General features: G+C 38.8%; 1 protein-coding gene and 1 long non-coding RNA gene across 4 annotated transcripts in view; one reads left to right on the top strand and one right to left on the bottom strand.

The window, feature by feature from the left end:
• The window catches only part of PDPK1 (3-phosphoinositide dependent protein kinase 1), a 31,746-nt gene extending 11,510 nt beyond the window's left edge, over nt 1-20,236 (bottom strand). The window contains exons 1-6 of one of the 2 annotated variants that reach the window (XM_054213295.1): nt 20,139-20,236; nt 5,721-5,990; nt 3,872-3,914; nt 3,528-3,665; nt 2,146-2,290; nt 779-876 (exon numbers count right to left, since the gene is read on the bottom strand). In XM_054213295.1, coding sequence (XP_054069270.1) covers nt 779-876; nt 2,146-2,290; nt 3,528-3,665; nt 3,872-3,914; nt 5,721-5,933 — 637 coding nt within the window. In that variant the 5' untranslated portion in view covers nt 5,934-5,990; nt 20,139-20,236. Of the gene's footprint in view, nt 1-778; nt 877-2,145; nt 2,291-3,527; nt 3,666-3,871; nt 3,915-5,720; nt 5,991-19,921; nt 20,075-20,138 lie in introns of those variants that run through there. The other variant, XM_054213294.1, reaches the window with a different exon arrangement.
• Nucleotides 20,237-20,370: 134 nt separating this feature from the next.
• On the top strand, nt 20,371-23,875 carry LOC128914384 (uncharacterized). Of its 2 annotated transcripts, none has more exons than XR_008468260.1 (3): nt 20,371-20,556; nt 21,174-21,265; nt 22,551-23,875. It is a non-coding gene; the product is annotated as an uncharacterized LOC128914384 (long non-coding RNA). The 2 variants fall into 2 exon arrangements; XR_008468259.1 differs by having other exon boundaries at nt 20,371-20,823.
• The last annotated feature ends 467 nt before the right edge of the window (nt 23,876-24,342 follow it).

Here is a 24,342-nt window from a genome sequence, read left to right as displayed (position 1 = left end):
GGTAATAAAAATTGAAAGAAATAAGCAAATACATACTTATGGGGAAGCCAACCTGCCCCTTCCCTCACTGCCGTGCCCGCCCCACCCCCACCCCCCCAATTAAAAAAGCCCAAAGGCAATCTATTGCAAGTTATATAACACTACAAAGAACCCACACGAATTTTGTTTCTCTACCCATCCACAAAACCTTCTTGGAAGGGGCAAATCAACCTCAGTGGTGTCTATTTGGTTCAAGAAGCTAGGCATTTAGGCACTTCATTAGGTATAAAAATCTACCAACACAAGCTTTCTATATTCAAGTAAAAAGTTAAGTTTATTGAATTCAGTTCAGGCTAGTGCTTTTCTCAGTCACTGTGTGCAGCATCACTGATTCACAGATTAACACTAAGCAACTAGTAACACAAGAACTCTATAACCTTCATTTGAGCAACTCTCATAGTCACTGAGGTTAAATACATAAGCAGCGCAAAAACTTACATTTTCAGCTAAGCCACAGTAACTCCTTGTATTCTTGTTTTGCAAATGAAAAGTAATTTGAAGTAGTTCAACTTTCCACTCTATTTGGTGATCTAGCTGGCTATACCACTACACCAAATATCACCTCTTCTGACATAATTTTAAGAAGTGACAGTCAAAACTGCTTCAAGCTCTCGCAGCGATTTTGTTACATAAGAGGTAATGATATTTGAAGGATACCATTTGGTAAACAAAACATACATACATTTCAAAGGACCATTTGCTATAGTTATCTGTGGCACATGATGAAGTAATGGCATACCTTGTCTGCTATCTGCAGATAATACTTTTGCTGTTCCAAAGTCTGTAATTTGAATGTGCATATCTTCGTTTAGCAAGATGTTCTCTGGCTTAAGGTCCCTGGAAGAGGCAGATTTTTATATTTAAATAGCACACAAATTAAAGTTGCAAAACTTAGTGACTTACATACATGATGCTATCATAAATGATGCAGGTATCCTATAAACATTGTTACGTCAACTTTCCTCTAACTTGTAGCTGTCAACATGCAGACTGCTCACAGATTTTAAAAAGCCTGTTAATTAACATTTTTTCTAAAAAGACCTGAAATAATGAATAATCTCAAAACTAAGCCATTGTACATATTAGTTGTTCAACAAAAATGAAAAAAAAAAACCCAAACAACCTTCACTCTCAGGCCTTAACTTAAATAACATCCAAGACTGACATGGCAGTAAGATCTTCTAGGCTTGTTTTAGTCAGTGCAAAATTCCAGTTAGTCAAAGAATGGCACCCCCCAGCTAAATGTCCAGAAGAGGTAAAAACCATAAAGCACCTTCACTCTTTAAGAGCGGCATATTTACACCCGTCACATACAAATCCACGTACAATCTGTATTTCCAAGGTATGGGTACCATTTGTATGGACACTGCCTCTGATTCCGAATAAAACCAGACCTCACAGTATCACACACAATATATAGCAACACAGAGTTAGATGTTAAGAGGTTCATTTAGCAACAACATTAAAAAAAATAGCATTGGGCTACACTGTTATGATATTATTTACTTTGCACCAAGCTTCTTCAGTTGACAAGAAAAAGACGACGCACTTCCCTCTAAGAAGTATCTTTGGATGCTCACAAAGAAATCTAGAAGCATGGGAGCTGTTTTGGTTGACTGGTAAGAAAAATCAGTGCAATTCAAAGCTACTTCCATCAACCACCATGCGGCATTATTGTCCTCAGATTAGAGCCCCCTATTATTAAAAAACATGGGTTGTACAGTTTAAAGTCTGTGAACTAGCACAGACAGCAATTGGAATGAAGCAATTATGACACACAAGACAAAAATCTTGTTTGTTTTCCTGTAACTATTCTCAGAGAGAAGTAGAAAGTACATGACTGGAAGAGACCTTTTTAACAGTTCTGTGTGTTTTTTTTTTTTTTTTAAGTATACAAATTGATATATATATACTGTACTCTATACACACAGTTTATATATCATATACCTGTATTGCATATTAACATTATGGATCTAGGATATATATAGATATCTACATACATTAGCTTTCCACAAAATCCACGTTTGCTACAGACTTCACAAGGAACACTTCCAGAAAAAACACCTTTGCATAATCAAATGCATGTTTATCTCAGCTTTGTATTACCTGTGAATTATTCCTTTCCCATGCAAATACTCCAGGGCTGATACAATTTCAGCAGTATAAAATCTGGTACAGGTCTCATCAAATGAGCCGATTTTACGTATATACTTTAGCAGCTCTCCGTTTTTGGCATAACTAAGCCCAAAATCTGAATGTAAGTATAGTTAAGGTCTATCACTAAACCATTCTAAAACAAAACCAAATACCACCGCACTTCATTCCAAAGACAAGAATAATACTAAAAATACATGAAGAACAGGGAAGAAGTGAAGCTGGTTAATTTGAAACTTTACATGGTAGCAACATAAAACCATTTCTTAAATATATTAACAACCTAGGACACAGGCCCAAATTTCTTAGCATAGCAAAGACTACATAAAGGGTTAAATTTATAGTTTTTCCAGACATTCGCCTGAATAATTCATTTAAACTGTATACATAATTGCCCTCAAAGAGAACTATTTACAGTCATAACCAGAATTCAACCTAAGTTTAAAATAGCCCCATCATCTGGAAAGTTCCAAAGTCATCCCAGTGTTCAATGAACAAATTTTTACATTACAAGAGAGCCCCTGTAAGTTCTGTTGCTGCGCAGGTGTGCTATGGACGTACGCACACGCATGATATAGGGCCTGTTCACACCACTAACACAACTACTTACTGACCCCAGAAATAGACTGATCTATCCTTTTACCCTTGACACAGCCAATTTGAAGCAGGAACTTCAGGAGGAAATTTACATCATTAACGTTTTCTTCACAAGAAAAAAAAAAGCCAACTGCAAACCAATGAGCTTTCAAGATGAATCCACACTTTGCAATTGCCGCTAGAGAGAGAACTTGGGAAACAGTGGCCCAAACAGAAGAGTTTCGGCTTTCTATCATTCAGACTATTCTGTAAGCGCTTTTATGTAAGAAAGATTTTAATAGATCTATGGTTTAAATAAGAAACAATAGTAGTAAATATAGCTGACTACCCCTATTTTAAACACAGGAATTGTGGTGTTTTATTGTATAGATCAGAAATAAAACATTTCTAATACATTTCTCATATCCCCCCCAATTTTATTTTTTAAATTATTTTAAACTTAGATTGTTGCAAGTTGCCCTTCAGCATTTACCAAATGGACAATACAAGTTATTGTTTTATTCATCTCCCCTGTCCCACAAGTCACCCACTGTTCTCTTTGAGGGGTCGCACTCATTCTATTTGCTTAATATCTATTACAAGAATGACCGCAAAAAATTGCATCACAAACATTAAGATATTTTAAATATCTGAAGTTACTTCCATCTTTCCTGTTACACAATGTTTCAAAGGAACCAATACTGGTGATTGTTACTTTTAAGAAAGTGTTACAGAAAGTTTTAAAACGCAAAGGATACATAGCTTTTCATCATCCTGAAAGGTGAAGTAGAGTTTCACAAAAAAAGGGTGATCCAGTCGGGACATTACATCTCTCTCTCGTGTCACATATGGCACCTTGTTTTCTTTTATGATATGACGCTTTTCTAGAATTTTAACTTTATGAAAAAAGACAGAGTGAAAACGCAGGAGGTACAATCAAATTAAGTCCATTTAAGTAATTTGCTTGAGGTTGTGGTTTTTTTTTTTGTTAGATAAAATTATCATAAAACCACTAATACTGTCTTTTGAACAGGTGTTTTGTACCAGAACTACACTGATATTGTATTTTTAAACAGTTTGTGCTGAAGGAGTCAATACTTACTGGCATATTCTCTAGAACTTGCCAATTCTCGAGCCAAGACGACCTGTTGCCAGAAGAGAGAAAATACATTGTAACCATTAAAGACCTACAGTAACATTGGTTTTCATCTTCCAGCAGGTATTTAGAATACTGATTCTCCAAAATAAGCTATCACAACTGCAATCAAGCAAAACATTTAAGCCTGTGTTGATATGATGCTGCCTTCACCAAGACCTCTGCAGAAATTCAGTTCAGCATCACAACGCTTATAGACCTGATTGGGTAATCACTGATTTACATTTTCTTTTTTCCAGGAGAATTCTGAAGATGATAACATAAGTCACAATAAATTGCCACATCTTTTTAAGAGGGTGGGGGGGAGGAAGCAACAAGTGCACTGAGGAATATTTATAAAAATTTGTCACAGTACTTCTTAACATAAATGGCAAATATTGAAAGATAAATGTTATCTGAAAGATCAAAACCGAGAAGTGAGACAGTTTTCAACTACTTACAGGTTGTTAGGAAAAAGATTTTAAAAAAGGGAATGAGAGATTTCCAATTAGTAGAAGCAAGGAATAAAGTTTCAGGCAAGCAGTTTTATATTTTTAAAGAGAAAAGCTTTTGGAGGAACACAAATTAAAGTTGCCTTCAAGAAAACTTCTATAAAAGGCAATTTTTAAGACAATCTGAAAAGCCCTCTTGCATGAATCCGAGCAATAACCTCTTAACAATAGATGACTACTGTTTGTGTTTTTCTCATTTTAAGTTTATATCCATTCCAATACCTTGCTAGAATCTCAACATTATACTAACTTTTAATTTTATTTTTTTAAATCACTGCACCAGGCTTGCTTCTAATACACTTCTCATTATATTCTACCCCTTGCAAAATCAGTTATGAGTACTCCAAAATATTATTACATACACCTGATACACAATGTAACAGACCGGTGGAAATTTTGTACAAGCTGCATCTCTGCATAAGGAATTTTTGAGACCCCTCTGTGTACACAGGCAACATTATTTACAGCTGTGCAACCAAATGAGAAATGTTTGTAACTTTTCCAATTTTTGTTGCCAGGTTTCATCAACCAAGTCTACCATTAAAGCTACTAAAAGCAGGTCACTTTAAAAATCAGTTGTTAAATAAATACCCAGATATATAGTACTAACTTTCTGCATTTTGGAAATTGACACCTCTACATTTTCATAAAAACAATTCAGTGCCATCAGTAAAACAAAAATCCAACAGGCAACCTCGCCTATATATCCACACACAGGGAGTCCATAGTCAGATGGCAGTAGTGATCAACCGACACAGGTAGAAATACATCTTAGCTAATAAGTCTCATTAATTGAATTAAGCTGTATAGCTTAATTGAATGAAGCTGTATAGCTCCAAAGACTGACTCTCCTCCAGTAGAAGCAGAGAAAGAATACTGGAGAAGTAACACTGTTCTTACTTTCTTCCCTAAGCATCTGGCAGTAGCTCCTGCCACAGACAGGACCCTGCATGGAAGTTCTTACCACAAACTCCTAGCCCAGTCCTAGTCCTTTATATCATAAAATTTTAGCATAGCCCATTATGCTATCAAACTTACATTAGAAAGCATTGTCTCCTAAAAATCCAAACATCAAGTCATCAGTGTACAATGGAACTCCTGATGAGTTCAAAAGGTACTTGAAAAATCAGCACCCATATTTAGTGCAATACTTAATTTTAATAGTAAAACTTAAAACCACTATGTATCATTCATTTACCCTTCAAGTTGCTCTCTCCAGATTTAGATCTCGGCAATATTACTCGCACAACAAATTTTGAAGTTTATCTAAGATATCCGGCACTTCTTATAAAAAGTAAAGTTACCGTTGAAAAAGATCCTTCACCCAGAATTTTCCCAAATTTGAAGTCATCGGGTCGTTTCTTTCGAGGCTGTGGAGGCTGCTGTCCTGTATGTTGCTGCAAGGAGTTCGAACTAGATCTTGATTCGGCTGCAGTGCCCTCCATGTTAGATCCCTGCCTGCTGCCACAGGTGGAAATGACAGATGGAGTGCTGGAATCTGCTTGGTTCCTCACCATTGATGGGGATGAACAGGAGCATAACACTACGCTAGACTGGATTGGAACAGCATCATACTGAAAAGAGAAATCAAACTGTTACTCCCATACTTTTGAATAATTACCATACACATCTGCACTCCATTTCCATACAAGCATCATACAAAGTCCCATTTGAAAGAGTTATCATTGTAACGTCTTTAGAAGGGAATGTTGGCATTTATTTTGGAAATGGCAGCTCTTAATTTATTAAACAACTCTGTTTAGGTCATGCTGCACACGTACATGTAGCCATGAGTCAAAAGTCTGAACACTTTAATTCAAAAAAATGCTGCTTATCATTAAGATATGGAATTTCATGGTATATTCTCCTACAAATAACATGATCTTCATGCTTAGACACAGAGCCATCCATCCAATCTTAACAAGTAGCAGTTTTCCTGAAACTAAAATAATTATCTAGTTATGCAATGAACACCTGTATTCACGAGCAAGATTAGTTTAGAGATCCAAGTTACAATGAACCACAAATGAACAAGTAAAGCATGAAAACTTTAGTGGAGACAAAGGATACATTCCTACATTTTTACTTGTAATCTCACTTTCTCCAATAGCATTTCTCCTTAACACACATTGAAGAAAAACAGGAAGAAAAGAGAGAACAACACACAAAAGACAGATCAGCTGGACTTTTTAATAATCATATCTAATCAAATATCTAATACTTCTTTTTGAAGAATGCTCTGGTCCATGACCTTTTAAGTCAAGAGTGACTACACTATTTAAATCGTACATATGGTCACATAAAGACATCCCAATTCCAAAACAAAGAACCAGATATAGCAAGTACAAGAAGATACACTCCAAATAGTGACTCTTGTAATATACGAAGCAAATCATCGTTTTGTATCCTTTAATCAATTTTTCCCAAGTAAGACCACAGAAACCTTGTCAAGCTGCTTTCCCTCCCTGTTGGTAAATACACCTCCATCAGTCTGTCAGGTGTCTGCTTCAAATGCTTTACTTGAAACTGGCCAGAAAACACAGACAATAGGAGAGCTCTGCTGAACTACTTCTGACAATAAAAACTGAAATGGTATGCAAACAGAGGGAATATTTAAGAGAATTAAAACCATGTCTGAACATTATTTTTTAAACTCAGTATTCCAACATACACGCAGCAGAACAAAACTGTGACTTAATGAAGATCTCCTAACCTCAAAACAGATGTATAATACAACTTTGACCTAGTCTGTAACATATCTCATGTTGATAATCAAATAAACACTACTGACAAAAATAATTTATCTCATGAATTTCAATTTGATTCAGAACAATTTTCTGCATTTCTATCAGAAACCACTTTAGAAGGGAACTGGACTTGCATTCAATCATGCATATGGGCTTAAAGCACCTACCTCCCAAATTAGCAATTACTCACTTGGCTGTGCTCTATGCATTAGGGAAAAGCAGCCCTTATTTACTGCTAAACTTCTTTCAAAAATAAGATACAATTCAGAAATACACTTTACTTGCACATTTCGTGGCATTACAGAACAATGAGACATAAACGTATTTCTAAGCGTGCAAACATATACTTTCTAAATTGTGACGAAGATAGCGAGGTCAAAAAGAATACAGCTACAACTCACCGTTTTCTCCACTCTCCATAATTGATATATAAATATCAGTTCCCACAAGACTGAAAATTAACTATTATTAAACAGCTATTCTAAACAATATCTTCCAAGAAGCATAAGGGAAGATTCCCTTTCCAATCTAAGTGCAGCTTACTTGCTCTAGGATCTCTATTGCTCCTTAGGGCTTATTCCAAGAACTATGACTACATCGATGGGGCAGGAGATCAAGAGCAGGTAACAGCTTCTCTTATTAGACCTCTGTCTGAGCTTTGTGACACGGCAGAGACTGATGAGGAATCTGCCTATAATGACAGCTATTTGCTATATTTTTACAGCTTTTGTGAGGACAAACGAGGGGGGGGAGGTGAGGCTGGCAGAAGATTTGGAGACAGATGGGGGAATTTTGCTTTTCGAAAAGTTCACTAACTCGCCCGGAGAGCAGGATATGCTCCTACTCAGAATCAGTTATGCAGCATTCTTACCTTTCAAGAGAAGAAAGTGCATTGATGCTATTATTACAAAAACAGCACATATACATTAAAGTATGCATGCTATAGGTCACAGTTCCTTTCATGCCTTCTGTGCAGATATTTTAGCTGACACAGACCAGGTATTGTTCCTAACATTCTCATAGCCCAGCTGAATTACCTTTCCTTCAGACAGCTACTCAAACAGCAGCCTGTATAAGGATACACAGTAGCTAGAATTAAAACCAGATTGTACTCTTTCCTATCAAGAGTACAGCAAGGCTGACACAAGCATGACTGCTCAACAACTGAGGTGAAACCGATGTAAGAAACATCCCATTACTTGAAATATAGCAAGTAAAAAAAAAAAAACAAAACCACAACAGACTGAATATTAGGATTTAAATGATGAACTGGCTCCAGCCAGGTTATTCTAGAGCACCTAAGGGCTTACAGGTAAATAAAGCAGCAGCATTGTGGGGGGATCTGATTAGATTCTGCAGCCAGCAAGATCACCTTGAAAAAAGAAACAAGAAAAAAAAACACCACCACAAAAGCACACTGAAAGGGGGAAAAATATCTTGGATGCAGTATATTTCCTTGCACAGTATCTGAAACTAAGTCACGATGAATATCAAGTATAGAAAAGTCCTAAGGGAGGAAGAAACAGGAGTAAAGGACTTTGTAGAAAGAGAAGGTTATTTCCAGCCAAGGTATAACGTCAATTAGTCCCCTGGCTTTCTCAAAGGAAAGTCAAGATTAAGAACAAGGAGGACAGAGGAAGATGCAATAGATTTAGAGTATCAGTTACCTAAGAAATGACAGAACTATGCAACTAGATATGTTGCACTTGAACATGTATAGAAAAGGTCACTCCTACACTTTTCTTTCCACACTTCACATATTCTTGTTTAGTATTTTGTGTCCTGTATTATTTACCTTCTCAGTTTTATTTTGAAAGATTAAAAAAACATGTCTGCAGAGACTATACATGTACCTACATATGTGTCTTCACAATTGCCAGAGAGTACAGACTAGCTCATCCAGTCTAACCTTGTACAGCCACAAAATTAAAGATTCTTCTTCTGCTAGATACAGGCTTTTCCTAGCGGGATATAAAGTCAATCACTGAAAAATTCAAAAAGCTTCTAAACTGCATCTGCAGTTCTCAGAAGCTTGAGGATGCTCTCCTTCCAGCAACTACCAACGTTTCTCAGCTGGCAAGCCAGTAAAAGCACAGACTCTCACACAGCAACAAACTTACCTACTGCATGTCACAGATCACCGTGGACCACACTGATAATCACTGATCTAATCATTCTGTTTCTGCTTTCAAAAACTCATCTCTAACATCACCTACTTTCCCAAGCCCAAGGGTGCTGTTTCTAATTTACTTCCATATAGAAATTGTTTCCTTCTTAGAGCGACACACCATGAATTTGAAAACCTAATAGGGAAGAAAATAACAAATCTGCTCAAGGTAAGTGAATTCTAGATCAGCAGACATACCAAAATTTTCATTAACTGATTTTTGCTAAATCACTAGAAACAGGCTTCCTTTTATTTATATGCCATGCAAATTAAGTCCTTATGTTGTTCTTTTCCCCTCTTGCCTGCAAACTGTAGAAATAAACTTCAAGAGGAAAACTTCAGTCAGTGCAAAAATCCCCCTAGATATCACTGCATTTCCCCTTCATACTTTCCTCCCTCCCCTTTTTATGAAAAGCCAGCGACAGCCAAAGATCCCAGCTATCTAAAAGGGCTTATACCTTTCAGAATCTTTTTTGCAATTCAGCATTTTGACAACAGCACCACCACTACAACTTTTAATATATCCAAGCACATAGTATGCATTAAACAAGCACCACCCTGCTCTAAAGCAAGTACAACCACAACTGCATCTCTACTAGATTTTTGCCCACCGCAAAATCTGCAACACTGCTTTGCTGATACAGTTCTATCAACAGAAGCAAAAAATACTTGTAGAGACTGAGCCTTCTGAAGCTTCCAGTATCTTTTACTTCTAAGTGATGTGATACTAAACCCTGAAGATGACTGAGAATATCTTTGCTACCACTGAAACTCTACTAGCAAAGTCTCTTTTCTGTTACTCTCAGTGTGAATAGGGTCCTATCACTTTGTCTAGTAACACTGAGTCCAAGTATTGACTGTATTACTGAATCTCTAACTGCATTAAGACATGGGGCAGGCACGATCAGAAAAGCTCTTCCATCCACTTACCTATATGTCCAATTTTTTCGGGAGCCGACCTTGCTAACAAAATGTGTTATTTACACAAAGCAACATGAGCTCTACACCTCAACTGGTACATTTGTTTTGATTATAAACAACGCTGACAAGACTGTATAAGCTAGAACACTGGCACAAACCTCTTTTTTATGGTAAACTGTATTACAGGTCTACTACATAAAATATTGCAGATAGACATCCATAAAACAATTGACTTCACATTATGCAACACCTGAAATATAGAATACTGTTGAGGAAAACGAATATAGGACATACTCAAAGTAAAACTGGTTAAATTCTTAAACAACTTATAATTAAGTCATCCCCAAACAAGGATCTCTTCTAATTCACACCTGGATTGACTCTCAAACCAAACATGGTGAAAGAAAAATAACAATTGCATAAATTTAAAGACTGAGGGGAAAAAACCCACAAAAATAATCAACACACCATTTGGCAAGAAAAAGTGTCTCTCTTACTTAGAATAATCTACAGCTTTTGGTAAATTAAGCAAACAGTAAGACCTCACTTTGTTTATCACAAGATTACTACAAAATAAAATATGGTCCAAGAATTTAGGCATAATGGTAGGAAAACAAGTAGACAAAGAACTTAAGTAGTACATATCTGAATATATAGAACTAGAAACCATCAACTAGGGAAAGCAAAGTCTTACTGCCACTAGTACTATGCAAATATTGAAGAGAAAACCAAAACAAACCACTTTCAGGAGAAAATCAAGACACAGAACCCGTGGAAAAACATCTAATCATCTGACTATATTAAGGTCCTGAACTCTGTCTTTATTAAAGAATCTGTTTGTTTTAGCTTTGTGGTATCAGAGAATACAGAACCCTAAAAATTAGGATCACCTGCAATTCAACACAAGTCTTAGCAGATATAAGAATTACTGAGTGGTGTATGTCGTAAGTGCCAGACTAAATAATGATCAGAAGTTCACAGACTACCATGAAGGTAAACCAATACGAACATGTATGCCCCACATCAGCAAAGTCTGCTTAATAAATGGTAAGATTTAGAAAGAAACATAGCAGCACGCTAGGATATCTGTGAACTAATCTTTTCACTTGCAAATGGAGTTTGAGAGGCTTTCAAAACAGATACTACATGATACAGTATAAGATACCCTCCCCGTCTGTCCTAGTATCTGATCACAGCTTTTACTTCTCAGCCAGACACAGCCCTTCGATACAGAAACAGGAACATCTTCCATAATATGTGAATCTAAGATTCAATGTCCAAATTAATACACTTGCCTTCAAGTAAAAATATGGAATCCATGTATTTACCTGTGCAATTAAGGACGAATAAAGGCCTTTATTTCACATTGACAGAAGGTAATTGCTTTCCTTGGACAGGTTTTTTGTATTTTTTTTTTTTTTTTGAGATAAAGCTCACTTGATACTATTTATCAATACTGTGATTCTGATAAAGACAGTTTAAGTTAGAAAGGCTTGGCCCAAAAGGTTTTGTAAATTATTTTTATATTGTCATACAAGACAAAAATTCTGAAATTGAAATTTATTTCGTATTGCTTATAATTTAAACATTGACAACCTGGGGTTTCCCAAGGATTTGTTGGCAAAGTGCAAGGGGAAAAAATGAACAGCTAGGCAGCGATATTTAATATATTCTTTTCATGGCACACTGGTGTTTCAGAGCATTGACAAAGATGCAGCAACTGCATCTGACACACACCTTGTATCTGAAAAAAAAAAACATAAGAAGGGGCAATTAACAGATATGATGCACAGCTTTCCCATTGGCCGCCTCCTCCCTCACATCCCACAATGAAAACGTTTACCTTCTCCACATTCTCCAATACCTATTTGTGACAGCCCCCACTTCAAAGGCTAGAATGTAACACACCCTGGAAATTCCAGCATATTCCAGTAGAAAAAAAAAAAGGCAATTCATCAGGTCAGATACTAAGATGGGCCTGAATATATGTCCTCAAAGTATTCCCCATAGTCCCTAAAAAGAGAATGTAGGCAAAAGCAGGGTAGTTCGGCTACAAGAAACCTAAGTTAGGATACCAAGAAACACTGATTCAGAATAACAGAATCCAAGTAAAAGCCTCACCTTCCAGGGCAGAAAGCACAGTACAGGTGGCATTTCCCATTATATACCAGTCCCATCTAGCAGTGGTTTGCAGGAAGCGCAATGATTATCATGTGATTCCCTATCAACATTCAACACCAGTTTTCCTTTCATAAACTCTGTATGCTGCCACACCAGAGTGACTGCCATGAATGAAGGCAACCCAGAACAGTAATAGATGGTGTGCTTTCATAAACTGCAGTGAACACCAATTCTCATACCTTATATCCTCACGTCTATTTATGCTCTGGACTTCTGTCTAAAAACATTGTCAGACTTTGTACTAAGTGACCAACAGCATCCCCTTTCTATTAAACAATTGTACATGTATGTATACAGAGAGAAACAATATACTGAATAATTTATTCAACTCCATTGCATGCCAGTTTCCATTTATATATACTTAGAATTTTGTCAGATAATTTAAAGAACTTAATAACACATCTACTTGCCAACATTATTATTACCTTCAAGGAATTAAAGTATTTGGCTACAGAAAAAGAGAAAATCCATTCATACGCCTTAAAAAGTCTCACTGGATGCTGTCAGACTGTCTTATCATTATAATATAAAATCAAGCTTGTAATGGACAGGATAAAACTCGGATTAAGCCAAGCCTCAGCAGCACTTCTGAATGCACTACATAACTAGTAAACTGTTTGCCCACCTAACAGGTTAATTTTGACACTCAAATACATACAGCCATATTAAAAAAACCAAAACACAACAAAACAACACCAAAGTAATTGGGAGCTATTTAAAAGCATGTACTCTGCTCACACTTCCAGCTTGCTAGATCATGGATCTCCCTGATGAGGAAGGAATACCACTAGACCAGAACAGCAAGGAAAACAAACTTAGAAGTACGCTTTCAGATTCTGAAGTCTGAGGAAAAAATTGCCAAAGGCTTTTAAGAACCACACTCAATATTCATTCATTGAAAAGAAGGAATATATTAAAAAAACATTATTGTAACTGAATACTACATTGGAAAATAACCTAGTCTTCTCTGGGATGAAAACATTAAGTCATACTTTAATGACTTATCTCTGTGCAGCAGAGTGCAAAACGTAGCATTAAATAACCTAGTAAAAAAAAAATCTGATCAAAAGGGGTAATATTAAGGCATTAAAAAAACCCTCCTGTTTTTAGGTAATTTTCAACATATCACAACAAGCAAAGTTTACATTGAAATGACAGATCTTGTTCAAGCTTTCTTAAGGCAGATAATTCAAGTGTCTAACACAAAATCATAACGAATAAAATCAACAGGCTCCTCTCCAAAGAACAAATGAGGCACTTATTAAAAACCGTACTAGGTTACAAAGATGCCAAAGATATTTTCCTGGGACAACAGGATGTTTTTTTCTACAGAGAAGTTCTTTGAAGACCATAGTAAGCCATTTTCTTCCAAGTGCAGTAAACAAACCCTACTCCAAGTATTAGTTATTTGTAGATATTAAAAAAGCATTAGCATCAAACATTGATCTTGTGTAGCACAGTGGTTTGTGTTTATGTTGTGTAGAGCTGCATCAGCACACTTTCAAACCCCATCACCAAATGGTATGCAAAGATCACTGCAGAGAACTTAAGATCTAGCTAACACTAGAATTTAAGATATAGATAACCCAACAAATTGCCCATCAGCTCCACAGTGTCTTGAAGAAACCAACCATTACAGTCAGCAAAACAGTCTGAAGCCAATTTGTCAAAATATGTATTTTGATCAAGGTTCATAAATGGTTACTGATTGCTACATTTAAAAGAACAGATTGAAATCTCGTATTTCAATTATAAAAGCTATTTTAACACAACTTTGTTTTGCAAAAAATCTGAACTCATACATCTATCCGGAGTGATAGAAGTTGCTACATGAAAAATCTGTTGCTTAATAGACCATTTTTATGAATAAGCCATGCAAATTTCAAAAACATTCAGTCATATAAAAGGAGAATTTTTTTGTTGTTTAACCAGACTGCCATGGTAACTGATTAAAGAAGTCTAGGCTCTGACCCACCAAAACAACTATGCTCACCTTCGTGCACAGTGTCATGTGAAACTTCTCAAATGCTGGAAGGTAAGCATTCATTAAAGCATTGCATAAAACTGTTCCCCCTAAAAAATCTCTTGAAATGACCATCATTTAAAAGAAAAGATGACTTCTTTAAAAATACTGTCCTGGTAATCCATTTCAAGGTTAAAGATGGTAAGCGTTAATGGAAGGGGAAAGCTTGGAGCAGGTAATTCTTCAAGGACACTATTCTACCTAAACTGGCTAGGACCTTTGCAATAGTGGGAAACAGAAGTATGAAAGGAATTCAAGTTGATGTAGTCTGCTTGATATATTAACAGCCCTAATACAATTTAAAGAAAAATTACAGTAATATGAAGGCAATGTTGAAAATACTTGTAATAAAACATCATAAGATACAGTTATTATTTTGGAGGAAATATATATAAAGCCCTGGCTAAGTGACATAATGCCACGCTCTAATAACCTATGAGAATTTGATAGTAAAATTGTGGTTGTTTTTCAGAGACTTTTCCTTGTATTACTGTAAGGCACAAGTAGGTTGTTAAAAAAGACTCTAGTATCTAGTTGGGAGTTGTTTGCCTCATGTTCACAATCAATTTTGGAAGATACAAGTCCTATCTTCAAAACATAATCAAGAAGATTAACTTTGAAGGACAATCAAAATTAATTGATTTTTTCTTCTTAAGCTTTCTGGATGCACATCCTTACAAAGTTAATGATATACAAAGAAGTGTTTTAAAGTTTTGGGAGACATACTGTATTGTTCGTACAAAATAATCTCAAAACACCAGACACAAAGCTCAGCTCTGACACTCTACTTCCTTCGTAACCAAACTGATCACCTACCACCAGTTCCTTACTTTCTGCAGTAAACCTGTAACACAGTTTATTCGTAAGTGAGTAATGAGGAAATCAGATTCACATTCTATCAGCAAAAATATAACCAACAGGCTCAAGGATTTGGAAGCACAGAGAACACCTCTGCATTCTTAAATTGTTTTGACTCCTCATTGGGAATAAAGGTATTTTATCCAGAAGACTGATTTTGTCTCTACAGAAATTAATCTCTCACATACAGAGCAATGTCGACCCAAACATTTTAAGTCCATGCAAATGCCTTTTTCTAAATTTGATAACCTTACACATACGGTGGTATTTCCTGCCACTAATTTCCAGGATTCTAATTCCAAATTCAGGTAGGGATTAAAGCTAATGAAAGGATTTGTAAGAACCTGCATATCAGCCAGTTACTGTCTAACCTCCTCGACTGCTAAGCAAAGCACTTAAGTTCCAAGCACCTTCAGGGGCAGAGACTATTTAAGGCCTCCTTCCACCGCCACCTCCCCCCCTCCCCCCCCCCCCCCCCGCGCCCAACTGCAAGCCTCAAAACAGATCAGAAACAGGAAACCACAAAAATCTCTAAGAACCTAAAGTCAGCCTATGTCCCAAATAGCTATATATGTAAACAAGCCATTGAGAATTCATTTCACACAAACAGATCCAGGCCAGCTCACAAGAAAAACAAAAGCCATCTGTAATCACAATAGTCTGGATCACAGTCTACATCAACAGTTATCTCATGAAGCACACCAATATTAAGAGGTGTTGCACAGCATGGATGGGGGCTCATGCTAACAAACATAAAAGGACTTCCTACACTAGGCTCCTTGCTAGCAGTTCAAGGAGGCAAAGAGAACAGTTTTGGGTGAAAAGCAGAGAAGCAGCCACACAGAGGTGGCAGCGTATAGATGGAGCATACAAAGTTGGACAGCACAGTCGAGAACCGTAAATTAAATTCCTGCAGGATTACTAAAAAACTGAACATCAAATTCAATACTTTCTTTTCAGAAGAACGTGCTAAGCAAGTTAATCCTTGTGCTTTTTCACCATAAAGAATTATAGAATATTTGCCAGTTGACGTATTTACAGCTTGCCTTTCAAAAGCAGAAAGCAAGTCTCAACGTCAATTTTTAGTCACACAACAAAGCAGTTATTTCCTACAGCACTGTTGAGTAGAATCTATAAGGTGCGAAAAATAAGGTTCTAGACCAAACAGCTAACTTTCTGCATGCTGTGTTCAGGCCTTTCATACACTTTAGTTAGACCTTAGTAACTTTCCATGCACATACCTGCAAATAAGATGTCAGAAAGGGAAGTGGGGAGAGAGAAAAATTAGCTCCTTCCCCTTTTTTTGCTTCTTTATTACATAGACATAATCTAACTTGGCCACCTGCAAAAAAAGTTTTCCCATTTGAAATACCAGAAACAATAATTCCTTGGCTTCATACAAATTATTCAGAAAGCTCCAACATAAGGAACTTGAAGAAAGCTTTTATCTTTCAAACATAGTGTTTTCTGAATTTAGTTTTTATCTTTCCACATTAAACAGTAATTTCTCACTTGCATATTTTCTGATGCCATAAATGTGCTAGTTCTACAGCAATCCATAGAGCTTTTATAGAAAAAAAATGTAGATAAAATAAGTTTACTGTTAAAAACCAGGGATTACCAAAATATTCCACATCTTCATAGATCAAACCTATTTTTATTACTTTGCCAGTTTATTACTTTTTTCAGTCTAACAAAGTGACTGCCCCAACAAAGCGACTGCACCTGCCTTCTGTACCAAAATTCCTGCAAGTACTTCAATAGTCAGCATCCCTTTCCAAGTTTTTCCTGCAGTGCTGCCTTCCAACTGATTCGCTTTAGGGTAGTGAAATGAACCAGAGTCTTCAGGGTGTCTCAGTGTTCAGCTACAGCAATCTACTTGTAGAGTTTCAAGAGCTATATGAAACAGACACTACTTATAGCACTGTAAGCAAAAGACCAATAACCCAAAGAATAATTTGCTTTAAAAAAAAAAGTCTACCATCACAGTGGATTCACTATTTAGTTGAACATCACTATTATATCCAGATTATTCACTGGGTCGTCTCCTTTCCACTAGCTACCAGCACTTCCTATGTTAGAAATATGAATGCATATAGAGTTGCTCCTCTTAAGCTGCTTCCATTTTTTCACCTTTGAGCACCATCTCAACATCTGTATCTTTTACTATTTTCTATTCCTGCAGCCTGCTTTGGTAAGAGATTTACAGAAAACTCACCCCAGTTAAAAGCCTATGCATGAGTGATAAAGACTAGTCAGATGCTGAAAACCCAAGAGAAGAGAACACTAAGTAGACAGGTATGTAGGGGAAATCCCTCCAGCCTGTCTGAAAGTTTTATACCTACAAATAACTACAAACAGAACCCTTACCATAGCTTAGTCCAATGCCTCACACAGATGCAGAACCTCTTCTATTGAGAGTCCAGTTCTCTGAAAAGTATTAGCTCCACAGGGTGGGGAAAAAAAAAAAAAGAGCTAGCAGTTTTGTTCAGACATATCCATGACTATACTATAGGTTTTATCAGGTCAGAAACACTGGTAGAATCTAATAATCACTAGAGCAGCTAAACCTTCCAGTGAAGACGTTGCTGAAAATGAAGGTGTAAATAACCATTCTTGCAGACTCTTCATTTTGAGAGGGAGAGCACTTCTTGATATGAGACCCAATATGCTTAGAATGAAGGCATCAACAGCAAATAACTAAGACCACACTGACACCTTTAACTAAAGCCGCACTACAGTTGTTTCGTCCTTAAAAGTGCAATTCTCTCCTTGATATCACATCTTAAGAAAACAGTAGAATGTTTTAGGAATTGTCCCCACATACAAATACAAAAGTTAACTGTTTTGGCAGAGGAACGCTGGAATATTCCTTTCAAAGCTGTGCTCTATTTGCTCCCCCAGTCTTTTGCGTTTATAGTAAAATAAACACAGAACTCATTAATTTCATTAATTTCATCACACAGACATTAACAGAAACTTGCTCAGAGTTTCAGAAACACTGGATTTCCCATACTTGATATCATTTGATTTACAAAAAGGTTAGCTGAATCAAGCCACCTCTACCTGCTACTGCCAGTTAGTACACTCACCCGACCAGAGATATATTAAACAGGATGGAAGAGAAGGAATCAAAAATAAATTGTCCTGAAAAAAATATTTCAGTTATAACAAAAACAGTTGTCAACTCTGTTCTTCATTCATTCTCTCTCTGTATGTTTCTCTTACAGGCTGGGACCTAAACAGTACATAGAAAAGGAACAGAAGAGGAAGTATTTTGGAGAGAAAAACCTGGAAAGAGAAGCAACAAGCAAGGACAGAACCACAAAGGGAAGCATATTCCCTTATTTAAAAGGGTCCAAGTAAACAGAAGTCATCTCTGATGCTGAGAAGCAGACATATGGAGCTCTATTAAGTGGCAGGAAAGCAAAACTAATTCCTGTAATAATCAAACATTGCTTTATTTCATAATCCTCGATGCAGTATTTCATCTCCTCCCCTGTAGGGCTATTCCACATAATAATTCTTGTCTTCGGTCAACAAATATGATTATGAGTAACACCCTGATGAGAAAAGCACTGAACATGAAGAGGAGAGCCACCGAAACAGGACTTCAAGAATGAACGCAGCTCTGCCAGTCTCCCCGCAAAAGACCCTCCTTAGCCAGCTCCAACTGATGAAAAAGTTTTAACTGGTGCAGAGTGGAGCTTGGCAGCTTGCAACCGATAGAAAGAGTACGAGACCCAAACGCACAGCAGAATGCACGCAAGGATGAGGAAGATATCACTACCAGTTAATTACACCGACATCAATGAAAGCTAGTAGTTATTTTTGCAAAAAGCACTCTTTTCGTAAGGGAATTTCTACACTAGCTAAAAGGTACAATCTAAACACAAACTAAGATTTACCATTACTACTTCTATGCATCAGCTACAGTTTCATCAGTCAGTGCTCACAAAACCCGAGGGTTTCACACTACCGGGCTAACGTAAACAACCGTGTTTGAAACGGTGTCCTATTACGACCCTCACGATCTTCCTCACGCGTTTGTTTCCACTACAAAAAAAACCGATTACAGAGTAACAGGTGCCTCCCCCAGGGCAACAACGCCGGCTCTCCCGCCGGGAGACGGCCCGGCAAAGCCACGCCAACGCCCCGTACCCGGAACCGAGAGCGAAGCTCCGCCGGAGGCCGCGGGGCGGCTACTTCAGCTTCGGCCCCGGCCTCGCTTCCTCCCGCTGACGGGCCGGGCCCGGGCCGCCCGCCGCCGCGCTCGCCTCCCGCCTCAGGGCCCCCGGGGTGGGGGGGGTGGGGTGGGTGGTAGAGCGGGGCCCTCCCACCAGGCCCGCGGCGACCCAGCTGCCGGGGGGAGCGGAACGAGGACCGGCAGCAGCAGCACCGAGGCCGGCCCCGCGGAGGGCAGCGCTCGTCGGGCCAGGCCGTCCCCCCGAGCCAAACACCCGGCACGGGTGGCTGCCACCCCCTCACGGGCCGGCCCCGCCGCCCGGGCCTAACTTCTTTCCTCCACCCCCCCCCCCCCGCCAGCGCACGGCGGGCGGCGGCCAACCGTCAGGCCCGGGCGGCGGCAACCCCTCGCCCCACACTCACCAGGTGGCTGCTGGTGCTGGCCATGGGCCCCGCCCGGCCGGCGCGGCCCGCGCTCCGGTCGCCCTTTAAGATCCCAGCGCACGGCCGCCCAGCCCGGGCCAATGGGGCGCCCGCATCCTCCGCCCGTGACGTCACCCACAACAATGCCCCCCCCTCCGCCGCGGGCAGGACTTCCGCGCGGCCCGCGCGCTCGTTGGTGGCGCCATCTGCTACTCACCCAGCGTCCCCCGTCGCTCTCGGCGTCCTCCGCCGCCGCGCGCACGCGCGGCTCCGAGGGATGACGCTGCCGGCGGCAGTTCCTGTCAGGAGGCCGCGCCGCCCCGCCCGCTTCCGCCCTCACCCAGCGCGGCCTCCACCCTGCGCTCACATCCGGGTGCGTGCCACGACGCGAGAGCGCTGGGGGAGCGGCGGCGTGCTGACGTCAGGGAGGGGGCGGGCGGTGGCGGGGCGGTGCCGCGGGCTGTTTGTGGGCGAAGGGCCGTGCCGCTGCCCGCGCCTCACCCTGTGAAGGCCCCTCACGCTGTGAAGGGCCGCTGAGGGCACCGCGTCCCCCTTAGAGCCGGGGGCTCTAGCGCGTCATAAATGCAATTTCAGTACAGGTGCTTGCTCCTAAAAATCGGCCTTCTCTGCGGAAAGTACGCATTCCCTGTGCCCCGTGAATGTGAATTCACCAATTCCGACAGAGAGTTTTCATGGCGGGGTTTTCCTTTGTGATCCGGGAGCTGAGTGATTTTACCCCTTGTAATAAATGTTCTCTCCGGTGTGTGTGGAGAAAGCGCGTTCCTACCCACCCGCGCTCACAGCTGCTGGAAGTGCCTCAGCCGGGTCCAGCCAGGATCACAGGCGCAAGGGGAGCCCTGCGCTGCTTGTGCACAACACTTCGCAGCAAACAATTGGAATTTGTAAGGGATTATTGGATTGTGAGGCATTACCCAAAAGGATAATGCAGGGAAGGACCATCTAGTTCACTGAACTACACCAGTATCTACAAGATACAGATACTTGGCTTCAAATGGGGGACGGGGTAGAGGGCCAGGGCGGCCGCAGTGTCCCAGAAGTGACCTACTTTCTTTAGAAAGATTTTTGCAATAGCTAGCCTAAATAAATTTTCTATATGATGAATTTCTTTTCCTTTTCGTCAGCAGACAAGTAGAACACCTGATCATAATCTTCTAATAGGTTGGGTACATGTATGTGTGATGGGGGTGTATGCATGTTTTTTTGTTCTAAATATACCGTCACTCTTTTTCAGACTTTATCCAAATTTGTGGCCTTTCTCATGGGCAGTGTTTTCTTCCCCGGATTCTTTCCAACTGATGTTCTGTGATTTATATCTTCCTGAAGGTATCGTGCCTAGAATGGATATAATATTCAACTGCAGCCCGGTCTCATTTGTTACAAGGAGGATGAACTAAGTACTTGCTACCATTCTCAAATTACATGTCTCTTATTATGTGCTATAACACTATTTGTCTGTTTGCAGTAACATATCACGGTTATTCATTATTTATATTATGGTACACTGCAGCTCTCACATCCTATTTCAATATATTGCTAGTAACCTATGATTTCCCAGTTTATATTACATTTGCTTTCTCTTGCAAAGTTTGCACTTTATGGAATTAATGTTATTTAAACTATATTTAAAAATTGTCAAAATAATTTTTTTTCTCCCAAAATGACTAAAATCCTTCCCAGAACAACATGCCCACTTTCTATTTCGTCACCAAAATTAATGAAAATATTGAATCGGACCAAGATTGAGCCAGGATAGACTCCTGGAATACCACTTGAAATGCTGTTTCAGTTTAATGGGGAACGATTAATGATGAGACTCAAATGCATTTTCAAAAAGTATAATTATTCATTCCAAAGTCTAGGTGGTATCATTTAGGCCAACTAGCTTCCTTAGTGTTCCTTTAAAATTGAACAGTGTCAAAAATCGTACCAAAGTCAAATAATATAATGCTTTTTCGCCATCATCAGTAAGTAAACTTTCTTGTCAAAGACAGAAGTTGATTAATCAATTTATATTGTTTCTCTCTTTTTAATCCTCTAGAATTTAAAAAAAATATATTAGTAATTTATTCCAGACTCCTTTAAAGAATTAAATGAGGCTAGTTGGTTTATCATTATTTTGGGCCCTATTTTCCCTACATTTAAAGATGAGACTGTTTATCTTCCAAAAGTCCTCTAGATTTCTTGTTCTGCATGGCTTCTTAGAAATAACTTTCAATACTGCAGAGACTGCTTCAGGTAGTTATTTATGGTTTGCTTGGTTTTTTTTGTTTTTGAAAAAAAATATTAGGGCCTGCAAAATTTAACACACCAGTTAAGGGGCTTAAGCTCAAATTTTGTGTGTGCTGCTATCATCTTGTTAAAATGAATCTTCATTGTTAAATTATATTGTTCTACTGAAACAAAAAGTGGGTGCTGTATCCTTCAGTCCATTACAGCTCATCTATTATTCACTCCATTTCCTGCTCAGTAATGGGCCTCTACTCTCCCTTTTTCCTCAAACTGGTGACAAACTCGTAAATTTTGTTGCCCCTTTTTCTATTTAATTTTAGTTTCTCAGTTTGTTTTCAACTAAGAGATACAAATATATACTGTGCGAGTTTTCCAGCAGGTCTGGTAGCCTAAACTCTGCAAGGTGAAGCCATTGGACTCTGCAGCGCTGTCTTCATCTCAAAGGATGACACATCAAGGCTTCTCTTTACAGCATCAATGAACGCTTTCCGTGCTGAAAGGCTTTAATTGATATCATATACTGGTCTTTCATGAAATGGCTTTAGATGCTGCTGTGTGCTTTACTACCTCCGTTCTGATGGCACCATTCTTTGTTTTTCTGTAAAGGAAAATGCTACAGTTTGCCTGGTGTTAAGAAGCAGAACCTAGCAAATTGCCCATGGTGATGCTGTTGCCGGATTTGTGTTTGCCTCGGCTCCTACGTGGGGAGATACATGTATAGTCTGTATGGCTGATCAACAGCCCAGATAAGCAGGGACACAAATGAGTCAGAATATCATGTCTGCCTAAGTTAGCACTACTGGAATAGGAAGTGAGTCTTGACGCATGCAGCTTAATTGAGTAGTCACGTAATATTATTATGAGTCTGCCCTTCATTCCTTCCTTCTTACACTTCCGGCTGTGTAACATTTGAAATATCTGTAGACTTTGCTCTGTGCGATCCGTAAGTTTTACTAGTTCTGTGATGAGCCTGATACTTTTTGAGCCTTATAAAATTATGCAAGGACATAAACAAACAAAAATCTGACTGTTCAATCAGTTGTGTGGACCATTATGATGCTGTCTAGTTATAGAACCAAAACTGTGAACAGATGAGAGAAAAATTTTGCCAGATCTGGAAGAACTAGAGCAACAAAACATTCAGTAGCCACAAACACTGATACAGCGTTCATGCCCTAAGCTACACAAAAGTTTTTTGGTACTTGGCAGAGTTTCTCCTACTTTCCTTACCATAATTCAGCATTGATGTTTTCCCAGAAGTCTTTATTTTCCACAATCCCAGTTTATTTAGCAAACTTAAAAAATAATACTACAAATGTTCTGCCTACCCTTTCTTGATAAGATGATGTTATGCTTTTGCCTACTAAATTTACAAGCATCATCCTACTCTGCAAGGTTATATGACCTCAACAGCATCATTCAGAAAATGTCTTTGTAATTTTCCAAGAAGCAAATTCAAGTGCAAATAGATTCCTCTGCAGTCCTGGGTGCTAACCTTCTCCTGTCACATGACCTCTACATTGAGACAGTTTGGAAGAAGCCTGCTCTAGTTTTAGGTGTGCCCAAACCATTACTCCTGTCAAAAAAGTAAACTGGTGCTTTACAGCTGCAGTTAATTTCTGCTGTAGCATTTTTGTGATGTGCTGCATGTGTTTGCATTTCACAGTGCACGCAGTAGAAGCTGTGGAGGCCGTGTTAACAGAAAATCTCTCTACTACTTTTTGAATGTAATTTTATTTCAAGAAAAAATATTATCTTTGGAATAGACATCCATATCATTATATGGATGCAGCAATCCATATGAAGAGAATTAAAATAGGAGGGTGGTTCTATACAAAGGCGGGGGAAAAAATGAAGTCAACAGAAGTAACAGCAGTAGTATAAATACAGTTCACAGAGCAGGGGTAACAGACTTAGCCTTTCACCAGTAACAGAAGAGAGAACTCTTTGGCACTTGTAAAATCTAGACAATTAAATTAGGTATCTAAAATATCTTTCCCTTGCTGTCTCTGACCGTAGAGATCCTATTTTAAGCATAATTTAAATCCCATTTCCATGGTCCCCAAACGTGAATGTGGAGATAGAATTCTCTTCATACACTGATACACATTCTGAAGCTGCTTAGATGTTTTGCTCCAGCTACTGTTAGTAAAAAATGTTTCAAGAACCTC

The sequence above is a fragment of the Rissa tridactyla genome, chromosome 8 (assembly GCF_028500815.1).
Source record: "Rissa tridactyla isolate bRisTri1 chromosome 8, bRisTri1.patW.cur.20221130, whole genome shotgun sequence".
Lineage (NCBI taxonomy): Eukaryota > Metazoa > Chordata > Aves > Charadriiformes > Laridae > Rissa > Rissa tridactyla.
Note: the sequence above shows the minus strand (reverse complement) of the source record. Positions and strands in the feature narration are given on the sequence as shown.